The sequence below is a fragment of the Melanotaenia boesemani genome, chromosome 13, assembly GCF_017639745.1.
Source record: "Melanotaenia boesemani isolate fMelBoe1 chromosome 13, fMelBoe1.pri, whole genome shotgun sequence".
Taxonomy (NCBI): Eukaryota; Metazoa; Chordata; class Actinopteri; order Atheriniformes; family Melanotaeniidae; genus Melanotaenia; species Melanotaenia boesemani.
The window spans coordinates 32,687,369-32,707,401 of NC_055694.1; the positions used below are offsets into that span (position 1 = coordinate 32,687,369).

Sequence of the window (20,033 nt, forward strand, 5' to 3'; positions counted from 1 at the left end):
AAACTGGTTCTAAGCTGGCGCCAACTCTTTGCTGGGCCAGATAGACCCTTCTGCTTGGGCCAAAGATCACGAGGCCTCCCATTTTCTCCCTGACCAAGTTTTTATGCAAGCTTCTACTGAGTTTATATTTATGTTTGCACATGTCTCAATAAATCCCTGCAACCTTTTCCAGCTCTCAGAACTCAAAAGTTGCTCTAAAAGGTAGATTTGAGCTTGCATGGCAGCTACATTGCAGGTAAAAACTTTGAACTAAAGTTTGCATGTAAGTGTAAACTTTTTAATATTTACTTAAATTAAATATCGATAATGATGGAGGAGCTTGTTACACATAAAGCTACAGTAGATTAACTTGTTTTCCGTCCAAATAATAACAGTTATTTTGGTTTTATTAATTAAGTATATCACATATTCTCAATGACAAGCAAATTTAGAGAACATTTCATAGTGAGAAACCCAACGAGAAAACATGTATTGTAACTGAGTGTCCAAACACTTAAAATGTGGACTGAACAGACAAAATGCATGACAAATACAAAACATAAGTAAACACATGTCACAAAAAAATAACACTACTACATCAAATAAGCTGTTCAAAACACAATATGGAGAAGGTGAATTGTTTTTAAGGCAATTAAAATACATATACTTCAAAGTAATATCTACTATAGTCTTTGCTTGGCTTATGTCAGTCACATGTGCTGATTGGAAGTAGGCAGTAGGTCAGGTTTGAGTCCACCACCCCGCTGGACAGGTAGAGGACTGTCATCTCCTCCCTGCAGACCACCGATCATTGAGCCCAGGGTGCCATAGCTCCCTCCATAAGGCTCCATCTGAGCTGCCACGCTCAGCCCAACCTTGTCTGACTGACGCTTCAGTGGAGTTTGGTTCAGTGCAGAAGAAGGAAGAGAGCCCGGCGTGGTGGCGTTGTCACTGAGGCTCTGCACTGTCACAGATGACTGCAGAGGCACACACAGCACATAAGGTACATTCATGATATATGCACTGAAGATCACATTAAGTTAATCCTTTAAAGCCTGACCCAAAGTATAATAGGCAGAAAATTATTTTTTTAATCTTAAGACTTTTTTTGGCCATTTAACAAAATACCAAAATATATAACTAGCACATATTTACAATTTATTACCATGTGATTTGTCAAAATTATTGTAGTGCAAAAAGTATCCACCAGGTGGCAGAAGACAAATACAAGAGACAAATACAAATACAAGTAGACTGTATACCACAGAGTTTATGAGTAAAGTTATACCATTAAGTAATGCAAAAGGTCTCAGAAACTCTATGTATTAAAAGCTCAAATATTAGATTTCATTGAAGTTATATTTTTCTAGTGAAAGTTAAAAAAATACCTATGTTGGAGCCACCCATTGTCTGTGTATAGACCACACAGGAGACCTTCATCCGGTGAAACTTAACTGTATTGTGTGGAACTGAGCTTGCAGGAATTGAACATCACAGACATTGCAGCCTACTGACTTATCTGAAGAGTCTCGAACACCTATTCACCTAAAATGTAGACATTTAATTCACTGTTTAGCTGGTAATATTTGCTAAATGTACTATTTGTATGATTCTGTGACATCTAGTGTTCCAAAACACAAGCTGCAAACACATAAATACTCCATCACATCCCCCTAGCCAACAGTGGATGCAAAACATTTAAACAGCCCAATGTGTTTTTACCATAGACTGCTGGTAAAAGACGGACATGTTCGATGTTAGATGGAACGCTAGTCAAGGTGTGCCTTAATGTGTAATCCCATTAATGGCCACTAGCCTCTGCTCCAAAACACCTCTGCTTAATTAAGCCTCATTTCCACCAAGGGGTCTGTCTCAGGACGGATTTGGTTCGGTAAATACTGGCCTCTGTTGCATTTCTACAGCCAACTGTACCTTTACCAGATAGGTGGGGTATGATCCGGACAGAGACAGATGTGTCAGCTACATAACAGTGTTCTGTCATACCGGCACATTGCCTTCCTCGATTTATAGCTAAGAAAAATGCAAAACAGAAACAAAAGAGGAGAATGGTTGGCATCCAGCAGTTTGTAGTCTTTCTTCTTGGCATGTGACTTTAAATAGCAAAAAGTGAATGGTAAATTCAAACATGGAGCTGTTTCTGCTTTGTTCTTATTGCCAAGTCACACGGGAAGTGACGACTCTGTTGACTAATCAATGGATTGCAGTGTGTCAAGCTAAACCCTTTAGTGTCAGATTAGTAAGACTGGGACCCCAACAGAAGGGTCCCAAAACAGTAGGATGGCTCAGATCAGACATTTTGGCACCATTCCCAGTTTTTGCCTGTGGAAATGAATAAAAATGGGTTCCATTCTGCACTGTACCAAGTCGGACTCATTAGTGGAAATGAGACTTTAAAGGGGATGTAGGTGACATCATCTGCGATGTCAAAAACTAAAACCATCTGTGAGAAATTTCTACTCACATTACCCACAGAAGCCTGGCTGCCAGCAACTGTCTTTTTCTTTCTGGCCATGTTGGGATTCCAGTGGCAAACCAGACTGTCGTTCTGCACACTGTAGTTCTTATGGCCAATCAGCCAGTACGTGTTCATTTTGCCTTTTCCCTGAAAGGAGAACAATGAACATGAGGTGTTAGCATTGATGCCTAAAATCTGCCAGAAATGATTACAATGAAAAACCAAACACCAAAATTAAGTCACTATTAATGCAAATAATAAATTAACTTTTGTTTTATGTTTGCACCTTTCATCAGTTGCATATTTATTCAGAAAAATGGATATGTGATATGTCAGCCTACTTCCTTCATGACTTCATTCATTAATCTACAAGCGTTGTTATTACACTGGGGGCCATGTGTTTTGAACAAATTAATGAGACGAAATGGTTAGAGAAAAAAATCTTGCTAGTATTGCTTGACAAGTAATGGTAATGTTCAATGGCGGGTAATGAAGAGAGACCACAGTGTGTTGTATGTCTCAAAATATTAGCATCTGACAGCATGAAGCCAGCATGATATAATGAATGTCAGTACCATCAGACTTAGTCAGAAACAGTACAGAGAAAACGTAGTACTGCTTTAATAAATGAGCATAGTTTTGGCCTTTTAAAAGAATACTTGATTTCCATCTAAGTGTTTATAAATCTTTTAAACATTTAAAGATACAAATTAAATACATTTTACCTTAACCTCAGTCTCTCCACGGAGCTGCAGCTCATAGGCATTGTCTTTGATCAGAGCTAGATATGTTTCTGAACTGGTGTGGATTCTCTGAGCTGGCACAGGAAAAACAAATTTAAAAAACAAAACAATTACAGTAAAACACAGCTGCTATGAAATGGATACAAGTCAGTAACTTTAAAGTCTATCCTCTGACGGACCGGCAGCCAGTGTAAAGACCTCAGAGCTGGACTGATGTGGTCCACTGGTCTTAGTGAGGACTGGAACAGCAGTTCTGAATAAGCTGCAGGTGTCCGACTGATGTTTTAGGTAGAACATGTAAAAACACGGGCTGCATGGTGGTGTGGTGGTTAGCACCGCAGCCTCACAGCAAGAAGGTCGCTGGTTCGAATCTCGGCTGGGGGGAGGTTCGAACCTTGAGGGCGGTGGCCTTTCTGTGTGGAGTTTGCATGTTCTCCTTGTGTATGCGTGGGTTCTCTCCGGGTTCTCCGGCTTCCTCCCACCATCCAAAGACATGCATGTTAGGTTAATTGGACACTCTAAATTCTCCCTAGGAGTGAGTGTGAGTGTGCGTGTGAATGGTTGTTTTTCTATCTGTGTTGGCCCTGCGACAGACTGGTGACCTGTCCAGGGTGTACCCTGCCTCTCACCTGTTAAAATGCTGGGATAGGCTCCAGCTCACCCGCGACCCGAAATGGAATAAGCGGTCAAGATAATGGATGGATGGATGTAAAAACACTGTTACAATAATCAAGCCGACTAAAGATGGAAGCTGAACTAGTTTTTCCATGAGCTCTTTTACTCTTGATATATTCTTAAGGTGATAGTAGGCTGACTATGTGATTCCCTTAATGTGTTTCTCAAAGTTTAGGTCTGAGTCCATCAGTACACCCAGATTTCTGGCCTGGTTGGTGGTTTTTAGGTGTATAGACTGAAGCTCTGTGGTGGCCTTTAATCGTTTCTCTTTCGCACCAAAGACCATCACCTCAGTTTTGTTTTGGTTTACCTGAAGAAAATTCAGACACATCCAGTCATTAATCTCCTCAATGCATTTACCAAGAGCCTGTATGGGGCCTCAGACTCCTGGTGACATTGTAATATATATCTGTGTGTCATCTGCGTAGCTAATTTTGTTTTTCTATATAACCTGTGCCAGTGGAAGCATGTAGATGTTAAACAGAAGAGGCCCCAGGATGGAACCTTGGGGAACTCCACATGTAATTTTTGTCTGCTCAGATGTAAAATTACCTATTGACACAAAGTACTTTCTATTCTCTAAATAAGATTTAAACCAGTGCAGTGCCAGAGAGGCCCACCCAGTTTTGCAGTCATTTAAGTATTATAATGTGGTCAACTGTATCAAATGCAGCCCAGTAAGACTAAGACTGATATTTTCCATTGTCTGTATTCAAACATATGTCATTAATGACTTTGATCAGAGCATCTCTGTGCTGTGGTGCTGTCTAAAACCTGACTGGAAGACATCATAGCAGTTGTTTTATGTTAAAAAGTCATTTAGCTGATTAAAAACGGCTTTTTCGATTATCTTACTTAGAAGTAGAAGATTTGAGATCGGCCTGTAGTTGCTTATTTATGTCTTGTCTAGATTGTCCTTTTATAGCAGAGGTTTTGTTACAGCTGTTTTCAGAAGCTCTGGGAAGATGTTTGAACTGACTGGACACAGTATGCCCGTTGAACCTGCTGCTGATGAACCAACTGCTTGTCTGACATTCTGGATTTTGTCTGTGATGAATCTGGCAAACTCATTGCAGCTTTGGTGGATAAATTTCAGGTGCTACTGATACAGAAGGGTTTGTTAACCTGTCAACAGGAGCAAATAAAGCATTGTGACAGTTTTTGCTAATAATATCAGAGAAATAGGACTTCCTTGCATTCCTAAGTTGTGAATTATAAGAGTGAAGTTTCTCTTTATACATATATTCATGCTTTCTCACACTCTCTTTTTTCATTTTTCACCAGTGTGGAATTTCTCCACAGAGACTTTTTCCCTCCACAGACAACCTTCATCTTAACAGGAGCAATAGCATCCATAATGTTTAACATTTTAGCATTAAACTAAAGACAAGCTAATTGACTGAGACCCCTGACAGGGCAGGTGTTAAAGAGAAGACCTGGTTAAACATCCCACTTTTGTTTTCAGTTATACACCTCCATTGAGACATTTGTGCGAACAGGATTCATACTCTTAAAGAAAACACAGTAATGATCAGACAGACCCACGTCACACACAGTAAGCTTGGAAACATCCAAACCCAAACCTTGGAAAAGTCTAACACCTTTTTTTTAAGAAGTGATAATCTTTTTAAAGCATTCTCATGTCACCTTCTTGTAAACTCAGCTACACTGGCTCCCCATCCACAGAGTACATTACAAAATTTTGGTTTAATGTGCAGAGCTTTACATTGTCAAGCACCGACAGGTGAAAAAAAAAACATAAAAAAAAGTCGTCCCCATGCCACTAGGGGGCGCCCAAATAAAATGGGAAGATATCTTGATTAAAAAAAAAAAAGCAAATATACCATTGAATAATTAAAATAAAAATGGTATGACAGACAAAAATTTAGTTTTATACTATTTCATATGGTTATGTTACCATCAAAATGTCATGGTTAACACATGATTGTACGGTGCATGAGCATAGTTTTTGTGCTGTGGAGCAGTCTTGGTCATGGTTTATGGGTTTTTCTTCAGATTTTTAATCCTGTTCTAGTCTGTTCCTTAGTTTGTGTTCCTGGTTGTCTTTGAGTCTTGTTATCTTGTTAACTGCTTTATTTGGTAAATTTTGTCCCCCAATGCATCATCTTCTCCTTGCCTCCTGTTCTCTACACACCTGGTTTAATTTTACAAATGAGCTTCACCTGCTCCTCCTATGTTTGTCTCTTGTGTTGTCACCCTGCATTTGGGTCCTCATCCTCCACACACCCTGACAGCTCTAGCATCTTTGAGTTTTAGAGGTCAATCAGCTACAGTTTTTAGCTATTTTATTTTATTATTTTTTTTACTCTAATTACAAGTACAAGTAGTAATACAAGTTCAGTATACCACGGTCACTGTAAATATTAAAAAGTGCAAATTAATAACAGATCATTTTTCAAAATTTGTCACCCCTGTAGCGTTAAAACCCATAGCCAAAGTGACACTCGTGTGATGTACGGCAACTACAAAAAAAGCTAATTAATGGGTGTATTTACATAAAATGATCAAGCACCACTAATATTAAACCACCAGTGGAGCTGTGGTGGTTGCCACCCCTCCGAATCTAATTTTGCTTAGGGCCCCATAAAGGGCTATTCATTTCAGTCCCACAACGGCTGCAGTCCTGCAGGTTTTCAGTGTTTCCCTGCTCCAACACCCATGACTCAGATTAATAAGTCATTGTGCAGAGCTTGATTGGCTGTTGGATCCATTTAATTAGAGTCAGTTGTGTTTGAGCAGGGAAACACTGAAAACCTGCAGGACATTTGCCCTCGTGGAATCGAACTGATTAGCCCTTGCACAAAGACTTGGGCCAGCTCTGCTGGCTTAAGTCAGAGAACCTTTCGGGCCATATGTCCCTAGCATGTCTCCAAGGTCATGTGATCAGTGTCTGCTGGTCGTGTTGCACATTTGATCAAAAACTTAGGGCGTCGTCACACTGCTGCTGTTTGGTCTGCTTTACACGAACAGTGGTCCTCCTCCACGGATAGCACAATCGTTTGGTGCAGTGTGAACACCAACCGTACTCTGATGAAGACCATAGAAGCGTACTCTGGTCCGCTTGACAGCAGGAGGTCTCGGTTTACTTGCAAACGGACTATCCAGTGGACCAAAAAGAAGGTGATTTATGCCAACCTCATTAAAGCATCAAGAGGGTAAAGAAGAAGGAAGTGACGTAAAGTATTGTTTGGATAGGAGGAAAAATAAAGCCAACAGTTTGTGTTCAAAGAAGCAGAAGTCAAAACAACGAAAAAAATTATTCTGCACACCACAGTAAAATTAAAAACCCTACGACTGCATCGTGTGGCTCCATTCTTTACTGTTCACAGTTTACTTGGAGTGAAGGAGCCGACGGAAGTGGAAAGATTTCCTCTATCGGTCCTGGCCGATCAAAGAGCCCGTTTTACTTCTTCCTCCTGGCTTTTCATTATTGATCAGTGGTTGTTTTTGGGAAGCAAGCAGTTGTTTTAACTATGTGACATTGTCCAGGCGGTTTGATTCACTTCAGTTAAGTGCTGTTTGAACACAAACCAAACCAAAACAAGGTGTGAAACTTTTTGATCTCCAGCCTGTTTGAACAGAGCCCCCCAGTCTATCCTGGTGAATGCCCCTCTAAAGTTGACAGAGAGTCTGCTACTCTCTGGAATTTCCCTCCTCTGAGATGAGAGCCATGGATTCTGTGATTTAAAAAAAAAATAAAAGCACCTGAAATCTCGACTTTTAAAACTTGTTTTTTTTTAGCCTTGTCGTTGATATATTTTTATCTCTTATATTTCAATGAGAAGCACTTTTATCATATTTACTTTTACTTGCACTCCTAGAAACTCACTTCCTTCAACTAAAAACATATTTAAAAGTCTTTTCCAAGAGAATTATACATTCTTTGCTCCATATGAAATCTTTGCTATCTAAATCCTCTTTGATACCCTGAAATTCCAAGATGGAAATGCTCATCAATACCACTGATAGTTTATTTTGCTCATGATTATATCTAGCTTATAAAAACAACATAAGACACATTCAAATCTTGATCGGAATCTTTTAAACATTCATGGATGAGTATATGTGTTCATGAATTGTGAGTGTGGCTGAACGTACGCAGGCTGGTGGACTCCATTCTTGAGGCTGTGTTGACAGTATCTCCAAACAAGCAGTATCTTGGCATCTTGTAGCCGACTATTCCTGCCACACATGGTCCTGCAGAGCCGGAAAATGAAAGCTGATCTTTACTTGGATATAAAAAGCCCGATATCTAATGTAAACTCTGAGTAAACAAAGCAAAAGGACGGGGGAAAGGAGGAATATCATACTGACTGTAAGTTTAGAAGACTTACCATTACTCTGAATGTAGATAAAAATAACAAAGCACCAATTGTGCATCATAATGTGTGTAGCCAGATGTACCTGCATCCAATATGTTTAAAAAAACCTGCTTCAGATTCATTTATTCAAATTCAGATTCAGGTAATCTTCAGCTGATTCCAAATATAGAAGCAGCATTTTCAGTGCCTTGTTCCCCAACTTATTATCTGCTTTAGTTATTGTTTAAAGCAATAAGTCTTAAAAGTGAAGAGAAAAACATGACAAACTTTCTTCAGTTTGCAAATTCATGTGAAGAGAAAGTACATTCTTTGTGTATCAGGACACAATAAAAATGCTAATAATAATTTAACTCTCATCAGGGCTTAAAATTAGCTAAATACAACATCAGATAAACAACATTAGAACATATCATCACTTATTTAACAAAGATTAAGCTAAATTGCAGAATCAAAGGGAAAAACTCATCAGCAATAAGTTGAACTATTAGTTTTCTGTATGATGTTATCAGTCTCCCAGATGGTTGTGGAGGAATTTTTCTACAATTATGTTTGCAAAGTTGCTTCAGCTCATTGAGCTTTGCAGCACTCAGGGTTTGAATTACAGGGGAGCTAAGGGGAGCTGGGCTCCCCTGAAACGCAGAAGAGCTCCCCTAAAGATATTCAGCTAAGGGGGAGCCCTAAAAGTCTTCCAGATGACACGAATGATCAGTTCTGTTTCCTTCAGCACCCTGGACAGCAGCATTCTTTAAACAAGCTGCATACAGTAGTAGCAGTGTTTTTCTTTTATAGTAACCAAATTTTTACCTTGGTGCTACATGCACTTATATATATGCGCGTGCACGTGATGTGAGAAGTCGCGGTGCAGTGTGAAAATAGAGTAATTCAAGCCCTGACAGCACTGGTTACTGCAGTTCTCTGGATCATGCCAGCACCTCGATATTTTTCTTTTTCAGTCATTATGTTGTAAATCTGCAGCTGTGTTTGGGATCATTGTCCTGTCCAGGACAGCTTGATTCTAGAATACTTTGGTATCTTGTGCAGTTCATGGTCAATTTAATGACTGCAACGTGTCCAGATCCTGTAGCTGCAGAACAACCCCTGACCATCATACTTCCACCACCGTGCTGACAGATGGAATGAGGTGTTGTGCTGAAATGTTTAGTTTTTTGTGCATTCTGACCAAAAATCTCCACTTTGGTCTGGTCTGTTGTTGTTTCTTCAGATGCAGCTTTGGCAACCTAAGCTGTGCTGCCATGTTCTGTTTAGAGAGAAGAGGCTTTCTCCTTCAACTCTTCTAAACAAGGCATACTGGTTCAGTCGTTTTCTAACTGGACTATTGTGAACTTTAACATTTAGCTTGCTAATTGAGGCCTGGAGAGTCTGATATGTATGTACCTTATAACCCTTCCCAGATTGATGGGCAGCAACAGTTGCTTCCCTAAAATCATTGCTGATGTCTTTCCTCCCTGGCATTGTGTTAACACATCTGAATGCTGCATGTTTCTAGTTTTTGTTAAAGAAATAATGGCACAGTATAATGTCTATTGTGTTGTTGCTCGTTTTAGGTTGTATTTACCTTCTTGTATTTTAAGACCAGGGGCCTCATTTATAAAACTGTGCTAAGCAAAGCAAACTACAGGTGGCGTCTGCGGGGAAAAAGAAAATGTGGCACACAAAAACTTTCAGATTTATAAAATTGTGCGCACGCACGTCCCACACCTGTTTCTGTTTATAAATCAGAATCAACTCTAAAGCGGGCACGTGTGAGGGAGCGCCTTGCCCCACCCACATGGTGGCTGTGAAAGGTCAGGTGAACACCTATAATCAATATTCATCAGATCATTTCCATGTTGGCTCAGGAGGGAAAAGAGGGAAGAAGCGGATTTTTTCAAAAACTGAGAGACACAGATCCTGATGGACCATGTTGAAAAACGTAAAAATGTTTTATTTGGTGGGCACGGCGTGGGCATTACCTGGGTCAGAAAGGAAGAACAGTGGCAGCAGGTGGCGCATGCTGTCAACGCCGTGTCAGAAGGCAAGACACGCCAGGTGTGTTTTATAAATCCCAAACGTTGAGTAGAATTGGCGTACGCAGGTTTTTGTACCTATGCCAGCTTGATAAATGAGGCCCCTGGTCAGGATTACACAACTTCTTAACATATCTTCATAAAGTAAAATCTTAGATTAGAAAGAGGGCACATTTTTTCACATTAATGTGAAAATGTATGTAAAATGGAATCAGATCAAGAATAGTTCTGTTAATAAGAATATACCACCCTGTGATCTACCTGAGTTCCTCTCACCTGTGTGTATGCCAGCTCGGAGCTGCAGCCTCTTGTTGGGCATGTGAGGGATGGAGACCTGTCTGACAGCTGCCACCAGATCCAGCGCCATCTTGGCGATCTCGTCTGCATGTTTGTCCCCGTTTCTCTCCGGTAGGCCGCTCACTACCATGTACGCATCTCCTATCGTCTCCACCTGGTTTGAGAGTTTGAAGACATCTTGCACACATAAAACTGGAGGGAATTACAACTCCAATTCAAAGTTGTGACATTTTATAAAAAAGAAATAAAAACAGAGTTTAACCATTTGTAAATCTCATCAACGCCTATTTAATTGCTAACAGAACACAAACAATGGATCAGATGCTGAAACAGACATTTTACCATTTGATGGAAAATATGAGCTGATTGTGATTCTAATGGCAGCAACATTTTATTAAAAATATGGAAACAGAAGCAACAAAAGGCTGGAGGCTTGAAGTAAAAACTGGAGTAATTACATTAACTGTTAACAGGTCAATAACATGACTTGGTATACAAGGAGCATTTCAGAGAGGCAGAGTCTCTCAAGTAAAGAGGTTCACCAGCCTACATTTTAACATAGCATCCCAACTTTTTGGGAATTGGGGTTGTAATTTAATTAAACCAACAGACTCTTTGGAGAGTTCTGAAATGTAATTTTCATTGTCTCCAACTGTGATGTCAGCAAGACAAAGATATAATATATATATAAGATATCGTCCTAATTTAGTCTCTTTTACTGTGCTGTTGTATACAAACTCACATCCTTTCCCAGTTATAGCTGTTGCTGGTCATTAGATGCAGGTTTAAGGAACCAAAACGTCTTTAGACTAGACTGAGGTAAAAGACAATTTTCCCTAATGCTTTTGTGTGTTCACATGCTACCTTGTACACATCGTAGGAGTCAATGCGTGTGTCAAAACACATGTAGAGGTTGTTGAGCATCTCCACCACTTGTAGAGGATTACAGGACGCAGAGATGGATGTGAAGCCCACAATGTCTGAGAAAAAAATGGTCACCTGCAAATACAAAATAGAGATGTGGCTCCATCATTTTACTTCTTCTAAATGTTCCTCAATTCTCTTTCTCATCATGTGTCTTCCTCTTCCACAGAAACACTGTGGTGTCCTTTGAATATTTGTATGATCATATAAATAAATATTTCATGCATTATTTGTAATCCAAACCATCGGGGTACCAGTTTCACATAGGTCTGTGTTAACAGGCATCTTCTTTTTGTGATATGAGTGTTAGATCTAGTATGAGCCGGATTCTGCAGCTCCTCCTCAAACAGCATCCCTCAGCATTACCACATGCATTATTTTTTGCAGTCATTTGTACAAAGGGGTCACACTTTTTCTTTACAGAATACTCTAGATCTCCAAATCACTTAAAAACCAAGACCACAGTTCTGTTCAGTATCTGACCCTCCCACCTACCAGAGGAGAGCTTTTGGTACGGCTGCTTCAAACCTCTTCAATAAGCCAGACGCAATTTCGCCTGGACAACTTGTTTTATCTGCTGATGAATATGTAACAGGGCAATTATAGGTAATTACGCTAACAATAGCAACAAAGGCAACAAACACACACGTTCATTCAGCATGTTTGCAGACCTTGCAGAGGTAACCTCCTGGTAGCTGCACCCCATAAACCCTGCAGCATTACGAGCTCTGGATTTGTTCAGTTGAATATAGAAAGTGAAAGATGAGGAGAGGATGTGGAGAAATCGCACGGAAGCAAATAAATACATCTACATCCACTCCTTAATCCAGAGCTACACTCCCTCTCCACAGTTACACTCTGCCAGTGAAAGACGCCTAGTGCTTCCACCACAAGATGGCACAAAATCAATGGCTAGACTCTTCTCCTCTGTTGTTCCCCAAACTCTGTCCGATCCGCAGAGTCCTTATCCACTTTTAAACGCAAGCTAAAGACTCAGTTGTTTAAGGAGCATTTCCACACTTAGCTTAACTCTTCTACTCAACAGAATGAGTTAGAAAGATTTGTCCAGCTCTTTGGCTCAAGCAAGTACTGAAGAAGCTGTGTGCACTTATGCCCAAGATGATATTGTTTGATGAAATTGTGATCTTGTATTTAAACAAACTTACTTACAAAGACTACAAAAAAACTACAAAAACAAACAAACAAACAAATAGAATAGTAGAATAGTCATGTAGACATGGTGAAAACAACTTGCTGAAGTTCAAGCTGAGCATCAGAATGAGGAAGAAAGAGGATTTCAGTGACTTTGAACATGGCATGGTTGTTGGTCTGAGTATTTACTGGGATTTTCACACACAACCATCTCCAGGGTTTCCAGAGAATGTTCTGAAGTAGAGAAAATATCCACCTGTTGATGTCAGAGGTCAGAGGAGAATGGACAGACTGGTTGGAGAGGATAGAAAGACAACAGGAAGTCCAATCAGCACTGGTTCCTACCAAGATCTGCAGAACAGCATCTCTGAACACACAACACGTCCAGCCTTGAAGCAGATGGGCTACAGCAGCAGAAAACACACCGGGTGCCTCCTGTCCGCTAAGAACAGGAAACTGAGGCTACAATTCACACACACTCGCCAACACTGGACAATAGAAGATGGAGAAACGTTGCTGGTCTGATGAGTCTTCATTTCAGCTGAAACATTCAGCCACATCTGATGCTACTTCCAGCAGGATAATGCACCATGTCACAAAGCTCAGATCATCTCCACCTGCTTTCTAGAACATTATGATGAGTTCACTGGACTCCAACGGCCTCCACAGCCACCAGATCTCAGTCCAGTAGAGCAGCTTTGGGATGTGGTGGAACGGGAGATTCTCATCATGGATGCAGCCAACAAACCTGCAGCAACTGTGTGATGCTAATGAGTGTTAAACTAACAGATGGATATATACTAGTTTATGCACTTATACTGCCCACATCTGTCCTTGTTGAACTGTTGAAATAGTTGCACAACTGTGCCAGAGAGGAACATTTTACTATCAAGTTAAATGCTTATGAGGGAACCATTTAGTTTTATCAGTGTGTCAGTTGGTTTATCTGGTTGGAAATGATTGGATTGCAGCTTTTTAAATGCCTGTTGGTTAAATGTTGATATCTGAAGTTTTACTTACCTCCATATGGAGTGTGCTTGCGGTTGTCTTTCTTTTTACATGGTAATGACACTGTACTGTTAGGAACCCCCCTTAATGTAGGAGTAGCTACTGTTGTGACTGTTGTTTTGAGTCTTTTGGTGAGGGTACGGGAAGAGAAAAGAACAGGACTGGTGGCTGATAGTTCTGTGTGAATATTGGTCTACATGGAATAATGAGCTTTGGTGATGACTTAGCTGGTGTGTGTGTGTGTGTGTGTGTGTGTGTGTGTGTGTGTGTGTGTGCTTGTGAAAGAGTGAGCATATGTGTTCAGTATATGGGTTGGGGTGGCTTGGGTGAGTGTGTGACTCCCGGCCTGACTTTTTGTCCCAGTCCGGTCCTGATGTGAGAGACGATAACATCATACAGAAAAACCTTGCTTCAAATTACTGGTGCTAAACAAGCTGCTGTATTATGGAGTGAACGCAGTCCCTTCATGTATAATCTGCCATTTCTTGCTTTCCACCCACCTTTTCGTAGCTCTCGGCTTCAACATGTTTATGCTTACGGAGCTGCTTGGCGACTGACTTTGGCAGCATTTGGTGCAGCAAATCTTCAGCCAGCTGCCTCTGACGCTTCAGGTCCTCGGTCCTCTCCTTCAAACTGTGGGCGTAGTTTTGTATCCACTCAGTCATCTGCTTGAAAGAGAGCATCACCACGGTGTAGATGAGGCAGGCTATGACCAGCAGGCAGATCCTCATACTGAGAACTGACGACATGGATCGGGACGCCAACCTAAGAACCAACGCTGACCGGTCAAACAAGCATTTCTGAGTGTTTATCAGAGCCTGGATTCCTGCAGGAGACCCGGACAGAAGCTCAGCTCCTGCTCTAGAAATCTGCCAACGGCTTGTGTCAAAAACATAAGAGTGTTGAGCTTCCAGGCTGGAATTTATCTCCAGGTCTACATTCTCTAACCAGCAGTGATTCAGCTGCTCGGTCATGATCATGGCAAAGCTTAGACGGCTCAGAGTGTATGTCCACTTATGCTGGAAACCAGTAGGAGTTGTCATGTGGTGGGAGTTCATCAGCTGGTGGTTGAGCTCTATGAATGTCACCAGAAGTCTTGCAGACAGAACATCTCTCCAATTAGAGTTTTGTTTTGCTTTGAATAAAGCATCCTCTACAGCGCCCCAGACGTTGATAAGTCTCTCAATAGTTAGAGTAAAAGCAAAAGTAATCTTTTCACTTGAGCTGTTTGAATCCAACGAAGTATTAAGGAATCCCTGGATGCTCCTCATCGCCTCCTGGCACAATCCAGGCAACTCAGCAGTGCAAGGAAACCCATTATAGTCACTGTAGCTCACCATTTCACCACAAAGATGATCAAAACCTGTTTCCAGCGTTTCATTGCCTGCATCTTTTGTAAATAAATGTCTCATCTTTTGAAGGTTACTGATGAGTTGTAGAAGAGCTATCGTCCTGCACGATGTCAGCTCCTCGTACGCAGCCTCTGTGGTGTGCAACAGGTCAAAGTTGGAGCTGAGGTCGATGGATACGGAGCCGAGCAGGGCCAGAAAGGAGAGCAGGCAGGCAGTCAGAATCCGGCGGACAGAGCGACTGCTGCCAGACAGGGAAAACACAGAACACCTGGAACACAGCAAAACAGCAGGTGATGCCTCACGGTTCAAACATACTCCACACTGCATGTTTCTATGTGCATTTTCCATTCCTGAAACTTTAATGGTTCTTGTGCCATTAAATTATTATTATTATTATTTAAAAGTATATTATGAAAGACATATAAGGCAGTTAATGGTGTATAGCTAAGGGGGTGGGATTGAATAAGTGCTGGCTTCTTCGCACTCACTTTGGACAAAGACTAATTTTACTTTTCCTACTTTTGTATATTCCTTTTGTTTTCCTTTTTTTCTAGTCTTTTGTTCAAATAAAAACTTTCAATAAAATAAATCAGTGTCATTTTTGCTTCATATGTATTGTGTAATGCAGAACAGTGAGGCCCAAAGTGGTTAAAAACTTAAACAAAAGTCTCTCCAGCAGTTACCAATACCCCAAAAACTAATCTGAGTACCTCAAAATGGTACATTACTAAGTTCTAGTAAAATAAAAAGCCTTAAAATGGCTGTTTTCCTCTGATATCTATGTGGATAAAACTCATCTTTCTGAGACTGTCGGTGGTGCTCAGCAGACATGTAGCTGTTTCAGTTGAAGATAATACATAAACATCTTACAAAATAACTGTATTCTTAATGTAAGGAGAATTTAAGGATGTAAAAGTGGCCAAAAAAAAAAAAAGAAATTTAACTGACAGAGAAAATCTCAAAACAAGGCAAGATGCCTTTCATACATGCTCTAAACTAAAAAATGAATAAAGAACAAAATGCAAAAATTTACTTATAAAAAACTTTACATTAAATCACAATTTTCTCTGCCATGGTTTCTTTTTAGGATTTTCTGTTTCCTGCTCTTTCTTGCCTTTTATTTCGTCACCCCCCTTATTTAGAATAAAATATCTTTATTGTCATTGTAAGAAGTACAAGATTTAAAAGTGCCATCACAGACTTCATAGAGGCCGCACACAGGCGTACATTCTGTTATTGAACTCATACCTTAGAAAACATGATGCACATTATATGTGTTGTTTAGTACGAATGTGGCAACTGCAGTAGAATCTGAATCTGTTCGTCCTGGTGTTTATTCTTCTGTAACTATTCTGTGCCGTCTCTGCTGTGCCTTTTTCAGCAGCTCAGAGGTGTTCCAGTAAACGGAAGTCCACCACCTTCTCCACACAGTCTCCACCGATGTTCAGTGGTATTATGCTCTCTCTTTTCCTCCGGAAGTGAATAATGGCCTCCTTGGTTTTGGAGGTGTTGAGCAGCAGATTGTTGTTCCCACACCGCACAGTCAGTCGCTCCACCTCGACCCTGTAGGCAGTCTCATTCCCACTCGAGATGAGTCCCACCACCATGGTATCATCTGAAAATTTGATGATGGTGTTACTTTGGTGGGTGGGGGTGCAGTTGTGGGTCTAGAGCAGGGGGCTCAGCACACAGCCCTGTGGGGAACCGGTGCTGAGGCTGAGAGCTGTGGGTGTGTGTGGGCCCACTCTCACCCTCTGACTTCGACCGGACAGGAACTCCTGAACCACATGTAGGTAGCATATGCGAGACCCAGATCAACCAGTTTGTCCACCAGTCTGTGGGAAAGGATGGTGGTAAAGGCAGAGCTGTAGTCCACAGAAAGCAGTCGCACGTAGCTTCCCTGCTGCTCCAGATGGGACAGTGCAGCATGAAGGGCTGTTGCAACGGCATCTTTCGTGGATCTGTTCGCCCTGTAAGCAAACTGGTGCAGGTCAAAGGTTGGTGGGAGGAATGATGTGAAATGTCCCCGTACCAGTTTTTCGAAGCACTTCATCACTACTGGGGTGAGTGCGACTGGCTGGTAGTTGAGACTGGTGATGTGGGGTTTCTTGGGCAGTGGGACCATGGTGGAGGATTTCGGGTAGGGAGGGACCGTGGACTGGGACAGGGACATGTTGAAGATCCTGGTGAAGACTCCAGACAGCTGGTTCACGCTCTCCTCCATTGTGAAGGTGGTGCCGCTGTGCACGTCAGGGTGTACAGCTGCATCTTGTGGCTTCACCTCAAAATGAGCAAAGAAGAGGTTTCAGCTCCTCTGCCAACGATGCATCACCGTCAGCAGCACCGTCAGCAGCACCGAGTTTAGTCCTGTAGTTGGTAAGTTGCTGAACTCCCTGCCACACCTGCCTGCTGTCGTTGCTGTCCAGATGGTCCTTAATCCTCCTCCTGTAGTCCAACCTGGTCTTCCTGATGTCTCTCTTCAGGCTGGCTTGGGCCATGCTGTAGAGTTCTGTCACCAGACCTAAAAGCAGAGTTCCTGTCCTTCAGCAGCTGCTGGACCTCCTGATTAATCCAATGCTTCCGGTTAGGTTAGCATTGGATTAATTAGGCGTCTGTCCACCGTCACAGTGTCAGTGTAGTATTTTATGTAACATAAAACGCTGTCGGTGAATACCGTGACATCTGGCTGTCCAAAAACGTTCCAGTTGGTCCTCTTAAAGCAGTCCTGCAGCTGCTGAGAGGCACCATCATGCCAGGTTTTCTCAGTTTGTGTTGTGGTAAGAGCAGTTTTCTGAGGGGGGCATATCCAGGGATTAAAATCGGGACAAATGGTCTGACTGGCCCAGATGTGGTAGTGGTCTAGCCACATAGCCCATCTTGATGTTGGAATAGACCTTTTTCAGTATATTAGCTCCTCTTGTGGAACACCTAACATGCTGGTGGAATTTTGGGAGCACTGTCTTTAACTCTGCATAGTTAGTCCCCTGCAGGACACATGCTCTGTGGTCTGCTAACACTGTCATATGAGAGTCCAGTAGCCAGGTTAGCATTAGCACTGGGTAGGATGTGAACAGTTGTAATCATGACCACAGTGACAATCTGCAGTGTTTTGGTACATCAGTTGTTATTGATGTACACATAAAGCTCCCCTTACCAGAGTCCGCTGTCCTTTCAAGCCATGTTTATTTAGTATTTCCTTTATTTCCATGTTCTAGTTCCCACTCAGCCTGACTTACTGTATGTTTATGCTGAGATTGTGTTTCATTTTAAGCTTTTTTGTGCAGCCAAAAAACACATCATTTGATCCCAAAATTAACTCTGGAAAACTACGACTAGAAATGATAGGAAAGCTTGTCTAAGAGATTTCAAGATGTGTGAAAGAATAAAGCTACACAGAGCGAATATTGACTTTGAACCTGATTGGAATTACACAAACGCTTCCTTTTTTATTTATGTTTACATATTTATTATTCTGCTGCACCAATTTCCTGTTTCCTGGCAATACATGAAGAAATTAAGGGTAGCTGAAGAGGTTTTTACTTGTATATTTGTATTTACAATAGATTATATAATTTCAAATCATTTTTGCATGATGTCTAATCGATGTAAGTCAGGTTTCTTCATATAGCACTTTTTGAACACGTGTATCTCAAAGTGCTTTACAAAAATCAAGAAAACCAACAAAGACTTATAAACACTATTTGGAGATAGAATTCACAGCACTAGAAGCAGAAATGAAAATATAAATAATAAAAAAAAACATCTTATAAATAAACACAAGAAGCATATTGAACAGGGCAAAACTTATGGTAAATAAGCTTTATGGGTTTCAGCAGAGAGAAGCTCTTTATAGGGTTGGTATGGACAATAATTTCTTTTGGTACAAGACTCCAGCTCCATGACCTCTTTTTCAGATTTGTTAATGTTGAATACATTATTAATAATATTATTATTTTATCACATATAAAAATATAGTTACTAACTGTCCCTCCAAAACATGGTGAGCAAACATGAATCAGAGGAGCAGTGGAGTGTTTAGGTAACAGCAAATGAAAACGATTATTTGCTGCTTTTCTCAGAGACACATTCAGAAGAAAAACGCGTGAACTTATAGAGTAAGAAAAGTCATTTAGAAAAATAAAAATATAAATTCTTGACAAATCATATGTATCCGTGATCGCGCGTACAGTGCGCGTGCATCTTCTCTTCTGAATGTGGCATCAAAAACAACTTAAGGAAGCTTTTTTTTTACACCCAAGGCTGTCTGAGGGACATCTAATTCTCTCATCCTTCCTGAGATAAAAATAATACATCGCAGTTTCTGATTTTTGTCCACAGAATCCAAACTTTCTGTCAGATTTGTGCGTCTCACCTGCACAGCTCGCAGTCGGAGTCCGCATCCTGCAGCGCGCGCGGAGCAATTCTCCTCTTTCTTAGGAATCTTCTTTTCAGAGAGGCCGAGGACAGGGTCCCAGGTGTGAAACACTGCTCTTTCATCAAGTCCGGCCTTGACATGAGACTTGTCCTGCAGATGGTGCTCCACCTCAGACGGTTCTCTCAGAGTCTGCAGAAGGACCGAGTCCGGGAGAGTAATGTGTCGTTCATGAACGAACCAGCTCTAAATTCCGATCCTTCGTAGTGGAAAAAAAAGAATCGACCCCCGTCGGGGAGCCGAATCTTCAGAAGGGGCGGGAGGGTTGAGAGGGCGGCAAAGCGGCCAATCACAAGCGAGGACAGACTAGGATCATACCACGTGAAAGAATGAAGGCTCACTGCGTTGTTTATTTACACAGTGGCTGAATAGATGGCGAGATGGATTTAAATACACTGACTGGGAAAGAAAGACGCGACTCAGTGGGTAGACTGAGAGTTGCCAGTTTGATCCTCGGCCTGTAGCTCATGTCAAGGTGTCCCTGAGCTCCAAACCTGAACACCTACCTGCTCCTGATGGATGGAGGTTAGCTCCTTGCATGGCGCCTTCAGTGTGTGAATGTGTGTGTGAATGTGACTGTAAAGCGCTTTGGGTAAAAGGTCTATATAAAAACAGACCATTTACC

At 41.3% G+C, this 20,033-nt stretch overlaps 1 protein-coding gene across 1 annotated transcript; it reads right to left on the bottom strand.

Moving 5' to 3' along the window:
* Positions 1-460: 460 nt before the first annotated feature.
* On the bottom strand, positions 461-19,619 carry LOC121651172. The gene is made up of 8 exons (XM_042003137.1): positions 19,349-19,619; positions 14,125-15,244; positions 11,405-11,539; positions 10,520-10,694; positions 7,993-8,091; positions 3,181-3,272; positions 2,462-2,602; positions 461-956 (listed from the first exon to the last, which is right to left on the bottom strand). Exons 1-8 carry the CDS (start codon positions 19,489-19,491, stop codon positions 690-692), a joined length of 2,172 nt encoding a protein of 723 aa, XP_041859071.1. The 5' UTR covers positions 19,492-19,619; the 3' UTR covers positions 461-689.
* Between the last annotated feature and the right edge of the window lie 414 nt (positions 19,620-20,033).